We start from the raw sequence: 19,275 nt of genomic DNA, 5'->3' as shown, positions 1-19,275 counted from the left end.
GACGCTTACATAGGTCTGGTGATAATGTTCCCCTTTAAAGGACCAAAAAAAAAACAACCTTTAGATCGGGTTCACTTGGCGAGCGAGCCACCACTACTGACCTGACTTTATGAAGTTCATGGATTGACTCGGACAGGAAGCAGCACTTTCTATCACAGTCTAGTTAGCAGGTCAGCCCTCTGAAGGATGATTGAATGTGCTGCAGGTCATTAAACATGGACTGTGAGAACCAAGAGAAGGACAAAGATGGCAACCCCACAGCGGGCTCCTTCAACGGCAACAACACAAACAGCAGTGAGTGTTGCCCTCAGACGCTCCTTCTCCAAGACCTTGGTGATAAAGCTAACCTGCTCTCCGGTCCTTGTGCGGCAGGTATTCAGACCATAGACTCCACGCAGGCGCTCTTTCTCCCCATAGGAGCCTCCGTGTCCCTGCTGGTCATGTTCTTCTTCTTTGACTCGGTGCAGGTGGTCTTCACCATCTGCACGGCAGGTAAGGAGACGACGCTGCTGCTGTAAGCAGGCGCCAGGGCGGCTAGTGACTTCTGTGTCTCTCTCCCCAGTGCTCGCTACCATCGCGTTCGCTTTCCTCCTCTTGCCAATGTGCCAGTATCTGACCAGACCCTGCTCCCCGCAGAACAAGTAAGCATACCCGTCTAGTCGTGCATGGGCCGCGTCCAGGTTTTGATCAGTGCCATGACGAGGTCTCACTCTGCATCGTTCTCAGCACCTTTGATTTAACAGTAGAATGAAGTGAACACAGTGAGCCCTCTTTTCACTCATCCACTAGTAGAGCTGGACAATAATGGCAAAAATAACAATCGGCATTTTGTGGATTGATATTAAAATGAGGAATTGTTTTTTTCTTTTGAGAACATGAGTACTTTAACTTTAAATGTTTAACTTTCAACTTTAAACGTATATAAATTGGTAACAAATTAATAACAAGTCATTAATGGAATTAGTAACAGCATGACAATAGCAATATAAAAACAATAGAATTCAGTTTTCCGTTTTAACTTTTTGAAATTCCGTTTAAGTATTTTATTTACATGATGCTTGTGTAAGGTACCTTTTTGAAACCTTTATTTTGTTTGCGCAGTCAGACCGGGTGTTGCGCACAGCGCTATTATTGTGAAGGGGGAAGTCTGCTGCTGTTCTGAGCTTGACAATTAAGAAGACAAATTAAGGCTGATGTCGTTCACAACAGATGAGATGTGTGTGTGTGTATGATTGTTTGTACATTGATGTTACATCCATGATGTCGTTCACAACAACACAACAGATGAGATGTGTTTGTGTGTGTATGATTGTTTGTACATTGATGTTACATCCATGATGTCGTTCACAACAACACAATGATGACGTGTGTGTATGATTGTTTGTACATTGATGTTACATCCATGATGACGTTCACAACACAACAGATGAGATGTGTTGTGTGTGTAATTGTTTGTACATTGATGTTACATCCATGATGTCGTTCAAAACAGCACAACAGATGAGATGTGTTGTGTGTGTATGATTGTTTGTAAATTGATGTTACATCCATGATGTTGTTCACAACAACACAACAGATGAGATGTGTTGTTTGTGTATGATTGTTTGTACATTGATGTTACATCCATGATGTCGTTCACAACAACACAACATATGAGATGTGTTGTGTGTGTATGATTGTTTGTACATTGATCTTATATCCATGATGTCGTTCACAACAACACAAGCATGACGTGTGTGTATGATTGTTTGTACATTGATGTTACATCCATGATGACGTTCACAAGACAACAGATGAGATGTGTTGTGTGTGTATAATTGTTTGTACATTGATGTTACATCCATGATGTCGTTCACAACAACACAACAGATGAGATGTGTTCTTTGTGTATGATTGTTTGTACATTGATGTTACATCCATGATGTCGTTCACAACAACACAACATATGAGATGTGTTGTGTGTGTATGATTGTTTGTACATTGATGTTACATCCATGATGTCGTTCACAACAACACAACAGATGAGATGTGTTGTGCGTGTATGATTGTTTGTACATTAATGTTACATCCATGATGTCGTTCAAAACAGCACAACGCTTGTCCATTATTATTATAAAGATATTAGTATTGTTACATGTACATTATCGTTATAAAGATATTAGCATTGTTACATGTACATTATTATTATAAAGATATTAGTATTGTTACATGTACATTATTATTATAAATATATTAGTATTGTTACATGTACATTATTATTATAAATATATTAGCATTGTTACATGTACTATACTATAAATATATTAGCATTGTTACATGTACATTATTATTATAAAGATGATATTATCATTGTTACATGTACATTTATTTTAAAGATATTATCATTGTTACATGTACATTATTATAATGATATTAGCATTGTTACATGTACATTTATTATAAAAAATTATATTAACATTGTTACATGTACATATTATAAAGATGTTAGCATTGTTACATGTATATTTATTATAAAGATATTATCATTGTTACATGTACATTATTATAATGATATTAGCATTGTTACATGTACATTTATTATAAAAATTATATTAGCAGTGTTACATGTACATTATTATAAAGATGTTAGCATTGTTACATGTATATTTATTATAAAGATATTAGCATTATTTCATGTACATTATCATTATAAAGATGATATTATCATTGTTACATGTACATTTATTCTAAAGATAGCATTGTTACATGTACATTATTATTATAAAGATGAAATTAGCATTGTTACATGTACATTTTATGTTATAAAGATATTAGCATTGTTACATGTATATTATTGTTATAAAGATATTAGCATTGTTACGTGTGCATATTATTATAAAGATATTAGCATTGTTACATGTACATTATTATTATAAAGATATTAGTATTGTTAATGTACATTATTATAAATATGATATTAGCATTGTTACATGTACTATATTATAAATATATTGATATTGTTACATGTACATTATTATTATTATAAAGATGATATTATTATTGTTACATGTACATTTATTATAAAGATATTAGCATTGTTACATGTACATTATTATTATAAAGATATTAGCAGTGTTACATGTACATTATTGTTAAAGATATTAGCATTGTTACATGTACTATATTATAAAGATATTAGCATTTACATGTACATTATTATAAAGATATTAGCATTGTTACATGTACATTATTATTATAAAGATGATAGCATTGTTACATGTACATTATTATTATAAAGATATTAGTATTGTTACATGTACATTATTATTATAAATATGATATTAGCATTGTTACACGTACTATATTATAAATATATTATCATTGTTACATTATCATTATAAAAATGATATTATCATTGTTACATGTACATTTATTATAAAGATATTATCATTGTTACATGTACATTATCATTATAAAGATATTAGCATTGTTCCATGTCCATTATTATAATGATATTAGCATTGTTACATGTACATTCCATCCATTTTCTACCGCTTGTCCATTATTATTATAAAGATATTAGTATTGTTACATGTACATTATTATTATAAAGATGATATTAGCATTGTTACATGTACATTGTTATTATAAAGATATTAGTATTGTTACATGTACATTATTATAAATATATTGGCATTGTTACATGTACATTTATTATAAAGTTATTAGCATTTTTACATGTACATTATTATTATAAAGATGATATTAGTATTGTTACATGTACATTATTGTTATAAAGATATTAGCATTATTAAATGTACATTATTATAAAGATGACATTAGTATTGTTGCATGTACATTATTATATATTATTATTTTAAAGATGATATTTGCATTGTTACATGTACATTATTATTATAAAGATATTAGCATTGTTACATGTACATGTTTATATATTATTATAAAGACGATATTAGCATTGTTACATGTACATTATTATTATAAAGATATTAGCATTGTTACATGTACATGTTTGTATATTATTATAAATATGATATTAGCATTGTTACATGTACATTATTATATATTATTATAAAGATATTAGCATTGTTGCAAGTACATTATTATTATTATAAAGATGATATTAGCATTGTTACATGTACATTATTATTATAAAGATGATATTAGCATAGTTACATGTACATTATTATGGAAAATATGTTTTTAGCATGTGTAAAGATGAATTGGGGTGTGTGTGCTGTTGCAGGATTTCGTTCGGCTGCTGCGGTCGCTTCACTCTGGCCGAGCTGCTGTCCTTCTCGCTGTCGGTGCTGTTGGTGCTGATCTGGGTGCTGACTGGACACTGGCTCCTCATGGACGGTGCGTCACTTACTAGCCTCCTCTCTGAAAGCCAAGCTACTTTCTTCATCTTCTGTAACATGACAAATGTACTATGTGAACGTCCTTCCTTGTAGTACTTGTTCCAACCAGCAGAGGCGCTAGTTTTCTTGTTTCAAGTCTGGATTGTGCTCCTAAGTTCTGTCAGAGAAGTTCATTCCAGACTGATCGTTGTAGAAGGATGAAGACTTGTTCTAAACAGGAGATCAGAACATTGACACAGATTATGGCATGCCTACATATCCAAAATAACTTGAAGGAGCTTGATAGTGTCCGCCATAGTTGATCATGTCTTGTCTTGTTTCATTGTGTCCACCATAGTTGATCATTTGTCATTCAGTTTCTAGTCTTGTTTCATCGTGTCCACCATAGTTGATAATGTGTCATTAAGTTTCTAGTTTTGTTTCATTGTGTCCACCATAGTTGATCATGTGTCATTAAGTTTCTAGTCTTGTTTCATTGTGTCCACCATAGTTGATCATGTCTTGTCTTGTTTCATTGTGTCCACCATAGTAGATCAGGTGTCATTACGTTTCTAGTCTTGTTTCATTGTGTCCACCATAGTTGATCATGTGTCTTTAAGTTTCTAGTCTTGTTTCATTGTGTCCACCATAGTTGATCATGTCTTGTTTCATTGTGTCCACCATGGTTGATCATGTCTTGTCTTGTTTTATTGTGTCCACCATGGTTGATCATGTGTTGTCTTGTTTCATTGTGTCCACTATAGTTGATCATGTGTCATTAAGTTTCTAGTCTTGTTTCATCGTGTCCACCATAGTTGATCATGTCTTGTCTTGTCTCATTGTGTCCACCACAGTTGATCATGTGTCATTGTTTCGAGTCTTGTCTCATTGTGTCCACCATAGTTGATCATGTGTCATTAAGTTTCTAGTCTTGTTTCATCGTGTCTACCATAGTTGATCATGTCTTTTCTTGTCTCATTGTGTCCACCATAGTTGATCATGTGTCAATAAGTTTCGAGTCTTGTTTCATTGTGTCCACCATAGTTGATCGTGTGTCATTAAGGGTCTAGTCTTGTTTCATCGTGTCTACCATAGTTGATCATTTCTTGTCTTGTCTCATTATGTCCACCATAGTTGATCATGTGTCATTAAGTTTCTAGTCTTGTTTCATCGTGTCCACCATAGTTGATCATGTCTTGTCTTGTCTCATTGTGTCCACCATAGTTGATCATGTGTCATTAAGTTTCTAGTCTTGTTTCATTGTGTCCACCATAGTTGATCATGTCTTGTCTTGTTTCATTGTGTCCACCATAGTAGATCAGGTGCCATTAAGTTTCTAGTCTTGTTTCATTGTGTCCACCATAGTTGATCATGTGTCTTTAAGTTTCTAGTCTTGTTTCATTGTGTCCACCATAGTTGATCATGTCTTGTTTCATTGTGTCCACCATGGTTGATCATGTGTTGTCTTGTTTCATCGTGTCCACTATAGTTGATCATGTGTCATTAAGTTTCTAGTCTTGTTTCATCGTGTCCACCATAGTTGATCATGTCTTGTTTCATTGTGTCCACCATGGTTGATCATGTCTTGTCTTGTTTCATTGTGTCCACCATGGTTGATCATGTCTTGTCTTGTTTCATTGTGTCCACCATAGTTAATCATGTGTCATTAAGTTTCGAGTCTTGTTTCATTGTGTCCACCATAGTTGATAATGTCATTAAGTTTCTAGTTTTGTTTCATTGTGTCCACCGTAGTTAATCATGTGTCATTAAGTTTCGAGTCTTGTTTCATTGTGTCCACCATAGTTGATAATGTCATTAAGTTTCTAGTTTTGTTTCATTGTGTCCACCACAGTTGATCATGTCTTGTCTTGTTTCATTGTGTCTATCCATAGTTGATCATTTGTCATTAAGTTTCTAGTCTTGTTTCATCGTGTTCACCATAGTTGATCATGTGTCATTAAGTTTCTAGTCTTATTTCATTGTGTTCACCATAGTTGATCATGTGTCATTAAGTTTCTAGTCTTGTTTCATTGTGTCCACCATAGTTGATCATGTGTCATTAAGTTTCTAGTCTTGTTTCATTGTCTCCATCATAGTTGATCATGTCTTGTCTTGTTTCATTGTGTCCACCATGGTTGATCATGTCTTGTCTCGTTTCATTGTGTCCACCATAGTTGATCAAGTGTCATTAAGTTTTGAGTCTTGTTTCATTGTGTCCACCATAGTTGATCATGTGTCATTAAGTTTCTAGTCTTGTTTCATTGTGTCCAACCAAGTTGATCGTGTGTCATTAATTTACTAGTCTTGTTTCATTGTATTCACCATAGTAGATCATGTGTCATTAAGTTTCGAGTCTTGTTTCATTGTGTCCACCATAGTTGATCATGTGTCATTACGTTTCTAGTCTTGTTTCATCGTGTCCACCATAGTTGATCATGTGTCTTTAAGTTTCTAGTCTTGTTTCATTGTTTCCACCATAGTTGATCATGTCTTGTCTTGTTTCATTGTGTCCACCATAGTTGATCATGTGTCATTAAGTTTCTAGTCTTGTTTCATTGTGTCCAACCAAGTTGATCTTGTGTCATTAATTTTCTAGTCTTGTTTCATTGTATTCACCATAGTAGATCATGTGTCCTTAAGTTTCTAGTCTTGTCTCATTGTGTCTACCATAGTTGATCATGTGTCATTAACTTTCTAGTCTTGTTTCATCTTGTCCACCATAGTTGATCATGTGTCTTTAAGTTTCTAGTCTTGTTTCATTGTTTCCACCATAGTTGATCATGTCTTGTCTTGTTTCATTGTGTCCACCATAGTTGATCATGTGTCATTAAGTTTCTAGTCTTTTTTCATTGTGTCCAACCAAGTTGATCGTGTGTCATTAATTTTCTAGTCTTGTTTAATTGTGTCCACCATAGTAGATCAGGTGTCATTAAGTTTCTAGTCTTGTCTCAACGTGTCCACCATAGTTGATCATGTCTAGTCTTGTTTCATTGTGTCCACCATAGTTGATCATGTGTCATTAAGTTTCTAGTCTTGTTTCATTGTGTCCACCATAGTTGATCATGTCTTGTCTTGTTTCATTGTGTCCACCATAGTAGATCAGGTGTCATTAAGTTTCTAGTCTTGTCTCATCGTGTCCACCATAGTTGATCATGTCTTGTTTTGTTTCATTGTGTCCACCATATTTGATCATGTCTTGTCTTGTTTCATTGTGTCCACCATAGTTGATCATGTCTTGTCTTGTTTCATCGTGTCCACCATAGTTGATCATGTGTCATTAAGTTTCTAGTCTTGTTTCATTGTGTCCACCATAGTTGATCATGTGTCATTAAGTTTCTAGTCTTGTTTCATTGTGTCCACCATATCTGATCATGTCTTGTCTTGTTTCATTGTGTCCACCATAGTTGATCATGTCTTGTTTTGTTTCCCCCCCCACAGCGTTAGCCATGGGCTTGTGTGTGGCCATGATAGCCTTTGTGCGACTACCCAGTCTCAAGGTGTCCTGCCTGTTGCTCTCAGGGCTGCTCATCTACGACGTCTTCTGGGTAAGACACACACCATTTAATCTTCTCCTCTGTCATCTCCACACATTATTCTCTCTGTCATCATTTGACATGGTCTGACTAAACGTGGGCCACGTCGCTGAGATCTACTCACACCATTTCCTTTTCATCACAAGACCTGTTCAAGTCATGCAGCAGTGAAATGATCTCCCTTGTTCATGTGCTACTTTTGAACAGTCACATTGTCCTCCTCTTCTACTGCACATTTCTACCTCCACCATTACATATATATATATATGGTAAAATAAGTGTAAAAGGTAAAAAAACAAACAATTGAAATGGAAAAACTTAATGTTATTGTTTTTTATATTGCTATTGTCATTTTAATGTAGGGCTGGGCGATATGGCCTTTTATTAATATCTCAATATTTTTAGGCCATGTCACGATACACGATACATATCTCGATATTTTGCCTTAGCCTTGAATGAACACTTGAGGCATATAATCACAGCAGTATGATGATTCTGTGTGTCTACATTAAAACATTCTTCTTCATACTGCATTAATATATGCTCATTTTAAACTTTCATGCAGAGAGGGAAATCACAACTTAGTCAATTTACCAAAACTGTATTTATTAAACAGTTATTAAAGGCCTACTGAAATGCGATATTCTTATTTAAACGGGGATAGCAGGTCCATTCTATGTGTCATACTTGATAATTTTGCGATATTGCCATATTTTTGCTGAAAGGATTTAGTAGAGAACATCGACGATAAAGTTCGCAACTTTTGGTCGCTGATAAAAAAGCCTTGGCTGTACCGGAAGTAGCAGACGAGTAGCGTGACGTCACAGGTTGTGGAGCTCCTCACATCTGCACATTGTTTACAATCATGGCCACCAGCAGCGAGAGCGATTCGGACCGAGAAAGCGACGATTTCCCCGTTAATTTGAGCGAGGATGAAAGATTTGTGGATGAGGAAAGTGAGAGTGAAGGACTAGAGGGCAGTGGGAGCGATTCAGATAGGGAAGATGCTGTGAGAGGCGGGTGGGACCTGATATTCAGCTGGGAATTACTAAAAAAGTAAATAAACACAAGTCTATTAGCCACAACACAACCAGGCTTATATTTAATATGCCACAAATTAATCCCGCATAACAAACACCTCCCCCCTCCCGTCCATATAACCCGCCAATACAACTCAAACACCTGCACAACACACTCAATCCCACAGCCCAAAGTACCGTTCACCTCCCCAAAGTTCATACAGCACATATATTTCCCCAAAGTTACGTACGTGACATGCACATAGCGGCATGCACGTACGGGCAAGCGATCAAATGTTTGGAAGCCGCAGCTGCATGCGTACTCACGGTACCGCGTCTGCATATCCAACTCAAAGTCCTCCTGGTAAGAGTCTCTGTTGTCCCAGTTCTCCACAGGCCAATGGTAAAGCTTGACTGTCATCTTCCGGGAATGTAAACATTGAAACACCGGCTGTGTTTGTGTTGTTGCTGCAGTCGGCCGCAATACACCGCTTCCCACCTACAGCTTTCTTCTTTGCTGTCTCCTTTGTTCATTGAATAAATTGCAAAAGATTCACCAACACAGATGTCCGGAATACTTTGGAATTTTGCGATGAAAACAGACGACTTAATAGCTGGCCACCATGCTGTCCCAAAATGTCCTCCACAATCCGTGACGTCACGCGCAGACGTCATCATACCGAGACTTTTCAGCAGGATATTTCGCGCGGAATTTAAAATTGCACTTTAGTAAGCTAACGTATTGGCATGTGTTGCAATGTTAAGATTTCATCATTGATATATAAACTATCAGACTGCGTGGTCGGTAGTAGTGGGTTTCAGTAGACCTTTAAGCAGTGGCACAAACATTCGTGTAATTTCAAAACAGAAAGTGCAAGATTGTCAGAGACATTTTAAAACAAGCTATTAGTGCACTTTTGTGCATGATGTCACACAAGATATTTCAAAAACTGTAAAATAAAAATTAGCTGCATAATAGGAAATAAAATGGTGTGTGTCCTTCGCTATGTGGTTAGTTACTGCAAATGTTATCTTCCTGTTTTTGACCATTTTTTTCATACGGTGTTGATCTGGAAATGGAAGACGCCAGGCTCAATTGGGAAAGTGCTGGTTGCTTCGGGATTTTGTTGGGTTTGGCACCGGCCGGAGATGTTGACATGCGGAGTTTCAAGCACTCTTCATTCTCTAGCGGGTGACTTTTCAAATTATGGTACAAATTAGTAGTGCGGCTACTTTTTGTAGCAATGCTTTTGTCGCAATGCTTTTGTCGCTTACTTGACATATTACGGTTGTCTGTTCAACATCTTCCCGCTTGAAGCCAAGCCACCGCCAGATAATGGACCCCGTGCTGTTTTTCTTGGGAATGAATTATTATTCCGCTACCTCTCTGCTCGGCGAAGGCGTATGACGTTGCACGCGCGACAGTATCAATCAATCAATCAATCAATGTTTATTTATATAGCCCTAAATCACAAGTGTCTCAAAGGGCTGCACAAGCCACAACGACATCCTCGGTACAAAGCCCACATAAGGGCAAGGAAAAACTCACCCCAGTGGGACGTCGATGTGAATGACTATGAGAAACCTTGGAGAGGACCGCATATGTGGGTAACCCCCCCCCCTCTAGGGGAGACCGAATGCAATGGATGTCGAGTGGGTCTGACATAATTTTGTGAGAGTCCAGTCCATAGTGGATCCAACATAATAGTAAGAGTCCAGTCCATAGTGGATCTAACATAATAGTAAGAGTCCAGTCCATAGTGGGGCCAGCAGGACACCATCCCAAGCGGAGATGGGTCAGCAGCGCAGAGATGTTCCCAGCCGATGCACAGGCGAGCGGTCCACCCCAGGTCCCGACTCTGGACAGCCAGCACTTCATCCATGGCCACCGGACCTGTGCCACCCCCCCCCTCGACAAGGAAGAGGGGAGCAGAGGAGAAAAGAAAAGAAACGGCAGATCAACTGGTCCAAAAGGGGGGCTATTTAAAGGCTAGAGTATACAAATGAGTTTTAAGATGGGACTTAAATACTTCTACTGAGGTAGCATCTCTAATTGTTACCGGGAGGGCATTCCATAGTACTGGAGCCCGAATAGAAAACGGTCTATAGCCCGCAGACTTTTTTTGGGCTCTGGGAATCACTAATAAGCCGGAGTTCTTTGAACGCAGATTTCTTGCCGGGACATATGGTACAATACAATCGACAAGATAGGACGGAGAGAGAGACTATTTTGTATTGCAGTATCCGTCGTAGATACAGTTGTATCTGTGTTAATAGAACCCAGTTGTAGCTGGGATGCGTTGTCTTTAATCTCCTTTCTAATGAGTTCAATTTTCTTATTAAAGAAATTCATAAAGTCATCTGCCGAGTGGGTGGAGCTATTGGGAGGAGTCCCTTGTTGGGTTAGCGATGCTACTGTACTAAACAAAAATTTAGGGTCGTTTTTGTTGAGGCGGATGAGATTTGAGTAATATTTAGCTTTAGCTAAGGTAAGCATGTGTTTATACGATATTAAACTATCACTCCATGCTTGATGGAAAACCTCAAGCTTGGTCGCGCGCCATTTGTATGTGACGTATGTAAGAAGGTGCGCTTGTTTTACCTCTCTGTGCGAAGGAGAGACAAGAAAGCGTGAGAAGAGCATGTAGTGTAATGCCCGCAGCTAAAAGCAACTGCGTGAGAACGTATACTCCAATATCACGAAATAGTCATTTTCTACAAACCCGCGATACATTGAGTATATCCGATATATCGCCCTGCCCTATTTAATGTATTGCTTTTACTAGAATTTTTACTTTTTTTGTTTTTTGTCACTAATTTATACCAATCAATCAAAATAATGTTGATTATTATTTTAGCCATCATGGTTTAGCCTGTGCAAGAAGCTGAATAGCATGTCTGTGCTGTTTTACACGGTTTACAGGCCCAACTTGCAGTCTTTGTCCTACCAGATGGATTTTGTAGCATGCTTATTGTGTTTGTGAACATACGTGTATTTTATACATATGTACGTATATAGCTGCATCAAAACAACCCCCCAACAACTTTAAAGTGGACTGGGAGAAAGATGCATCACACGCGCACACACACACACACACACACACACACACACACACACTCCCCTCAATAAAGGCAATCATCAGTCACCCCCTGACCTTGATGCACACAGCCAGCAAGGCAAGGTAGTCGAGCAGCGCTAAAGGCCTGTCTCCCTCCAGGTGTTCTTCTCAGCCTACATCTTCAACAGCAACGTGATGGTCAAGGTGGCCACCCAGCCGGCTGAGAATCCCATCGACGTCCTGTCCAGGAAGCTGCACCTGGGGCCCGGAATGGGCCGCGACGTGCCACGCCTCTCCTTACCCGGAAAACTGGTCTTTCCCAGGTAGGAACCAAGTGCTGTATTACAACACCCGGCAAATATTTTGTCATCACCCCCAGTCTTGCAGAGTATTCATTCTGTTGTTTCAGTCGGTAGAAAAACCTGTCTTTCCTTCTAAACATTTTAACACATTAGAACTTATAAATAATGGATTGGTATGTTCATAGTAGCACGCTTTGTGTATTATTCTAATGACCCTTTTTTGAAGTTTAATTATTGGGTCTATGTTTGTTTTATAAACATTTCCCCAAACTTCAACACAATATATTAAATATGGAAAAATAAAAGAATAACATAACATGCAGACATATCTTATTCAGCATGTGTTTTACTTTATAAAGAATAGCAATGGATTTGGATATTTTTCCCTTTATATATTCAATATGCGGTTTCCAACATAATTTATGATCAATTATTATTCCCAAGAATTTAGTTTGTGAGCGAACTGGTCCAAAAGATGGCGTCATAGCACAAACAATAACTCTATTTCAGTGTCTTTGCACATGTTTAAAGAGAACTCTTTGCTTTATAATTAGCCACACCCTTTTATAAGCTGCAGGGCTCAAAGTTTAGGAAAAAAAGTAGCGTCTTATAGTCTGGAATGTGCGTGTATACATGTTACGTACTGACGTTTGTCCTCCAAGACTGACGAGTCATCATATTTGCATTTTTGTGACTTTGTCCTGTTCTTCACACACCTTGTTGATTGTGCTTCCAACCTTCAGCTCCACAGGAAGTCACTTCTCCATGCTGGGAATCGGAGACATCGTGATGCCCGGCCTGCTCTTGTGCTTTGTGCTGCGTTACGACAACTACAAGAAGCAAGCCAGCGGCGAGGCGGCGGGGCCCGGGAACGTGCCTGGGCGCATGCAGCGAGTCTCCTATTTCCACTGCACTCTCATCGGATACTTTGTGGGTAAGACGCCATGGCCACGTCACGTGACGTCACACAGACGCTGGTCAAGTGCAGCATTCATGCCAAGGCAAAGAAGTACATACACACATCCATTCCATTACGTCATTTTGAAATATGTATCGCTACATTAATTACCTCATGCAGACAGTAGACCTATTTGAAGCAAAACAATGAGAAACGAGCCCAGGAGAAGCATGTAGAAAGAAAAGAGGACAGGCACCAAGATGGGTGCACCACAGAAGAGAAGTGTTGACATATGTCTGCATGCTAATATGCTGACTCAGCGCTTGTGTGCATGTCTGCAGGTCTGCTGACGGCCACCGTGGCTTCCAGGATCCATCGTGCTGCTCAGCCTGCTCTGCTCTACCTGGTGCCCTTCACCCTGCTGCCTCTGCTCACCATGGCCTACCTGAAGGTACACCTGCTCCTGTGATGTCACACAAATCATAAATTAATCTTTCAGCACGTACACAATGTTGACATCTATAGTTATATTTTGATAAACAATCATAAATGAATCTTTCAGCACATACACAATGTTGACATCTGTAGTTATATTTTGATAAACACTCAAATGAATCTTTCAGCACATACACAATGTTGATATCTATAGTTATATTTTGATAAACAATCATAAATGAATCTTTCAGCACATACACGATGTTGATATCTATAGTTATATTTTGATAAACAATCATAAATCAATCTTTCAGCACATACACAATGTTGACATCTATAGTTATATTTTGATAAACAATCATAAATGAATCTTTCAGCACATACACAATGTTGACATCTATAGTTATATTTTGATAAACAATCATACATGAATCTTTCAGCACATACACAATGCTGACATCTATAGTTATATTTTGATAAACAATCATAAATTAATATTTTAGCGCAAACACAATGTTGACATCTATAGTTATATTTTGATAAACAATCATAAATGAATCTTTAAGCACATACACAATGTTGACATCTATAGTTATATTTTGACAAACAATCATAAATGAATATTTCAGCACATACACAATGCTGACATCTATAGTTATATTTTGATAAACAATCATAAATTAATATTTTAGCGCAAACACAATGTTGACATCTATAGTTATATTTTGATAGACAATCATAAATGAATCTTTCAGCACATATACAATGTAGTTATATTTTGATAGACAATCATAAATTAATCTTTCAGCACATACACAATGTTGACATCTGTAGTTATATTTTGATAAACAATCATAAATGAATATTTCAGCACATACACAATGTAGTTATATTTTGATAGACAATCATAAATGAATCTTTCAGCACATACACAATGTTGACATCTATTTTTATTTTGATAAACAATCATAAATGAATCTTTCAGCACATACACAATGTTGACATCTGTAGTTATATTTTGATAAACAATCATAAATGAATCTTTCAGCACATACACAATGTAGTTATATTTTGATAGACAATCATAAATGAATCTTTCAGCACATACACAATGTTGACATCTGTAGTTATATTTTGATAGACAATCATAAATGAATCTTTCAGCACATACACAATGTTGACATCTATAGTTATATTTTGACAAACAATCATAAATTAATCTTTCAGCACATACACAATGCTGACATCTATAGTTATATTTTGATAAACAATCATAAAATAATATTTCAGCGCATCCACAATGTTGACATTTATAGTTATATTTTGATAAACAATCATAAATTAATCTTTCAACATATACACAATGTTGTTATCTAAAGTTATTTTGATAAACATAAATTAATATTTCAGCACACACACAATGTTGACATCTATCGTTATATTTTGATTAACGCTCAAATTAATCTTTCAGCACATACAAAATGTTTACATGTAGTTTTATTTTGATAAACAATCAGAAATGAATCTTTCAGCACATACACAATGTTGACATCTGTAGTTATATTTTGACCAACAATCATAAATGAATCTTTCAACACACACACACAATGTTGACATCTATAGTTATATTGTTGATAAACAATCATAAATGAATCTTTCAGCACATACACAATGTTGACATCTATAGTTATATTTTGATAATCATGAATTAATCTTTTAGCGCAAACACAATGTTGACATCTATAGTTATATTTTGATAGGCAATCATAAATGAATCTTTCAGCACATACACAATGTAGTTATATTTTGATAGACAATCATAAATGAATCTTTCAGCACATACACAATGTTGACATCTATAGTTATATTTTGATAAACGATCATAAATCAATCTTTCAGCACATACATAATGTTGACATCTATAGTTATATTTTGATAAACAATCATAAATCAATCTTTCAGCACATACACAATGCTGACATCTATAGTTATATTTTGACAAACAAACATAAATTAATCTTTCAGCACATACACAATGCTGACATCTATAGTTATATTTTGATAAACAATCATAAATTAATATTTCAGCGCATACACAATGTTGACATTTATAGTTATATTTTGATAAACAATCATAAATTAATCTTTCAACATATACACAATGTTGATATCTAAAGTTATTTTGATAAACAATCATAAATTAATATTTCAGCACACACACAATGTTGACATCTATCGTTATATTTTGATTAACACTCAAATGAATCTTTCAGCACATACAAAATGTTTACATCAAGTTTTATTTTGATAAACAATCAGAAATGAATATTTCAGCACATACACAGTGTTGACATCTGTAGTTATGTTTTGACAAACAATCATAAATGAATCTTTCAACACACACACACACAATGTTGACATCTATAGTTATATTGTTGATAAACAATCATAAATGGATCTTTCAACACATACACAACACATTCACAATGTTGACATCTATAGTTATTTTGATAAACAATCATAAATTAATCTTTCAGCCCGTACACAGTGTTGACATCTATAGTTATATTTTGATAAACAATGATAAATCAATCGTTTAAGCCTCTTGTGTACTGCGATAGTTTACACGCTGCTGGCTGTACAACAGCCATCTTCTCCAGTACACCCGAATAGACCTTACCGGGAAGGCTGAGAAGTGTGATCCCACGATATTTGTAACACACCCTCCGGTTCCCCTTTTTAAATAGAGGAACCAATCCAGAGTCCATGCAAGGCTTCAGAGTCTTGTCAACCAAGACAGTCCCACAGCATCCAGAGCCTTAAGGAACTCTGGGAGGATCTCATCCACCCTCAATTGAATGCACTACAAAGACAATATATTTGATGTTCAAACTCATAAACTTTATTTATTTTTTTTTGAAAATAATTAACTTAGTATTTCATGGCTGCAACACGTGCCAAAGTAGTTGGGAAAGGGCATGTTCACCACTGTGTTACATCACCTTTTCTTTTAACAACACTCAGTAAACGTTTGGGAACTGAGGAGACACATTTTTTAAGCTTCTCAGGTGGAATTCTTTCCCATTCTTGCTTGATGTACAGCTTAAGTTGTTCAACAGTCCGGGGGTCTCCGTTGTGCTATTTTAGGCTTCATAATGCGCCACACATTTTCAATGGGAGACAGGTCTGGACTGCAGACAGGCCAGTCTAGTACCCGCACTCTTTTACTATGAAGCCACGTTGATTTAATAATTGGCTTGGCATTGTCTTGCTGAAATAAGCAGGGGCGTCCATGGTAACGTTGCTTGGATGGCAACATATGTTGCTCCAAAACCTGTATGTACCTTTCAGCATTTATGGCGCATTCACAGATGTCTAAGTTACCCATGTCTTGGGCACTAATACACCCCCATACCATCACAGATGCTGCCTTTTACACTTAGCGCCTATAACAATCCGGATGGTTCTTTTCCTCTTTGGTCCGGAGGACACGACGTCCACAGTTTCCAAAAACAATTTGAAATGTGGACTCGTCGGACCACAGAACACTTTTCCACTTTGTATCAGTCCATCTTAGATGAGCTCAGGCCCAGCGAAGCCGACGGCGTTTCTGGGTGTTGTTGATAAACGGTTTTTGCCTTGCATAGGAGAGTTTTAACTTGCACTTACAGATGTAGCGACCAACTGTAGTTACTGACAGTGGGTTTCTGAAGTGTTCCTGAGCCCATGTGGTGATATCCTTTACACACTGATGTCGCTTGTTGATGCAGTACAGCCTGAGGGATCGAAGGTCACGGGCTTAGCTGCTTACGTGCAGTGATTTCTCCAGATTCTCTTAACCCTTTGACGATATTACGGACCGTAGATGGTGAAATCCCTGAATTCCTTGCAATATTTGGTTGAGAAAGGTTTTTCTTAAACTGTTCAATTATTTGCTTATGCATTTGTTGACAAAGTGGTGACCCTCGCCCCATCCTTGTTTGTGAAAGACTGAGCATTTCATGGAATCTACTTTTATATCCAACCATGGCACCCACCTGTTCCCAATTTGCCTGTTCACTTTTGGGATGTTCCAAATAAGTGTTTGATGAGCATTCCTCAACTTTATCAGTATTTATTGCCACCTTTCACAACTTCTTTGTCACGTGTTGCTGGCATCAAATTCTAAAGTTAATGATTATTTGCAACAACAAAAAAATGTTTATCAGTTTGAACATCAAATATGTTGTCTTTGTAGCATATTCAACTGAATATGGGTTGAAAATGATTTGCAAATCATTGTATTCCGTTTATATTTACGTCTAACACAATTTCCCAACTCATATGGAAACGGGGTTTGTATATAGCCCAGCATCAGACCGCCAAGGGCCCTGCCTTGGACTGCTGCCCAGTTCACAATGCTCCTGACTTCTTCTAAGGTGGCACCTCAGGGAGGACTAAACTTGATCAACTTTTAAACTGTGCTAGATGATCTCCACATGCTTGGTAGATGAACACTAAACCTGATCAACTTACAGGGGGATTTGCGGCGCATGTGGTCAGAACCTTTCCACACCAAACCCAGCTCCCGCTTCCTGGAGGTATGATGAGCCCAGCCAATGAGTGACCAGCACCTGAGGGCAGGGGGCGGGGTTAGGGGACAGTGGATCCCTCCCCTCCCCCTACTACCACGCCCATTGTGGATTGGGGGGGGGTCGTCACCATGAGACCATGTGGTCATCACTCATCATGTTACAACACACAAACACACCTGTGTGTGTTCACTCGGGGTGGTCTCTTCCACTTTATTTACATCACTCCAAATAATATGTCTATGTATATATACATAAATATGTATATAATGTGTGTATATATATATATATATATATATATATATATATATATATATATATATATATATATATATATATATACAGTATATACACATATATGCTTATATACAAATATAGGTGTATATATACAGATATACACTTGTGTGTGTGTATATATATATATTTATGTATATATATATATGTATATATATATATATATATGCACATATATACATATATATACATCTACATATATGTATATATTTTTATTTCATATATATAAATATATTATATAAATACAAAATATATATTATATAAAATTATTTGTATATATTATATAAAAAGATATAGTAATATATATTTACACAAATTAAATATATATTAAAATTAAATATATGCATATATTGTATGTATGTGTGTACATATATATATGTATCTATATATATAGATACATATATATGTATGTATATACATAATGTCTGTATTATATGTATGTATGTATATACATATATGTATGTATTATATGTATGTATATACATATATGTATATATATACATATATATGTATGTATGTATTATATGTATGTACGGTATATACATATATGTATGTATGTATTATATGTATATGTGTATGTATATACATATATGTATGTATTATATGTGTATATATATATATACATATATGTATGTATATGTTTTATATATGTGTGTATACATGTATATAAAATGTATACATACATTACATATATGTATGTGCATATATATATATATATATATATACATATATATATATATGTGTATGTACATACGCATATGTATGTATAATGTGTATATATATATATATATATATATGTACATGTATATGTATGTATATATATA

At 36.1% G+C, this 19,275-nt stretch overlaps 1 protein-coding gene across 1 annotated transcript in view; it reads left to right on the top strand.

The window, feature by feature from the left end:
* The window catches only part of sppl3 (signal peptide peptidase 3), an 83,529-nt gene extending 65,070 nt beyond the window's left edge, over nucleotides 1–18,459 (top strand). The window contains exons 3-11 of the mRNA XM_061966081.2: nucleotides 206–294; nucleotides 373–492; nucleotides 563–641; nucleotides 4,247–4,359; nucleotides 7,779–7,885; nucleotides 12,111–12,274; nucleotides 12,997–13,187; nucleotides 13,493–13,602; nucleotides 18,104–18,459. Coding sequence (XP_061822065.1) covers nucleotides 206–294; nucleotides 373–492; nucleotides 563–641; nucleotides 4,247–4,359; nucleotides 7,779–7,885; nucleotides 12,111–12,274; nucleotides 12,997–13,187; nucleotides 13,493–13,602; nucleotides 18,104–18,172 — 1,042 coding nt within the window. The 3' untranslated portion in view covers nucleotides 18,173–18,459. The remainder of the gene's footprint in view (nucleotides 1–205; nucleotides 295–372; nucleotides 493–562; nucleotides 642–4,246; nucleotides 4,360–7,778; nucleotides 7,886–12,110; nucleotides 12,275–12,996; nucleotides 13,188–13,492; nucleotides 13,603–18,103) is intronic.
* The last annotated feature ends 816 nt before the right edge of the window (nucleotides 18,460–19,275 follow it).

Source organism: Nerophis lumbriciformis, linkage group LG11, assembly GCF_033978685.3.
Source record: "Nerophis lumbriciformis linkage group LG11, RoL_Nlum_v2.1, whole genome shotgun sequence".
Classification (NCBI taxonomy): Eukaryota; Metazoa; Chordata; class Actinopteri; order Syngnathiformes; family Syngnathidae; genus Nerophis; species Nerophis lumbriciformis.
The sequence above is the reverse complement of the archived record's forward strand: the minus strand, read 5'-3'. Positions and strand labels throughout refer to the sequence as shown.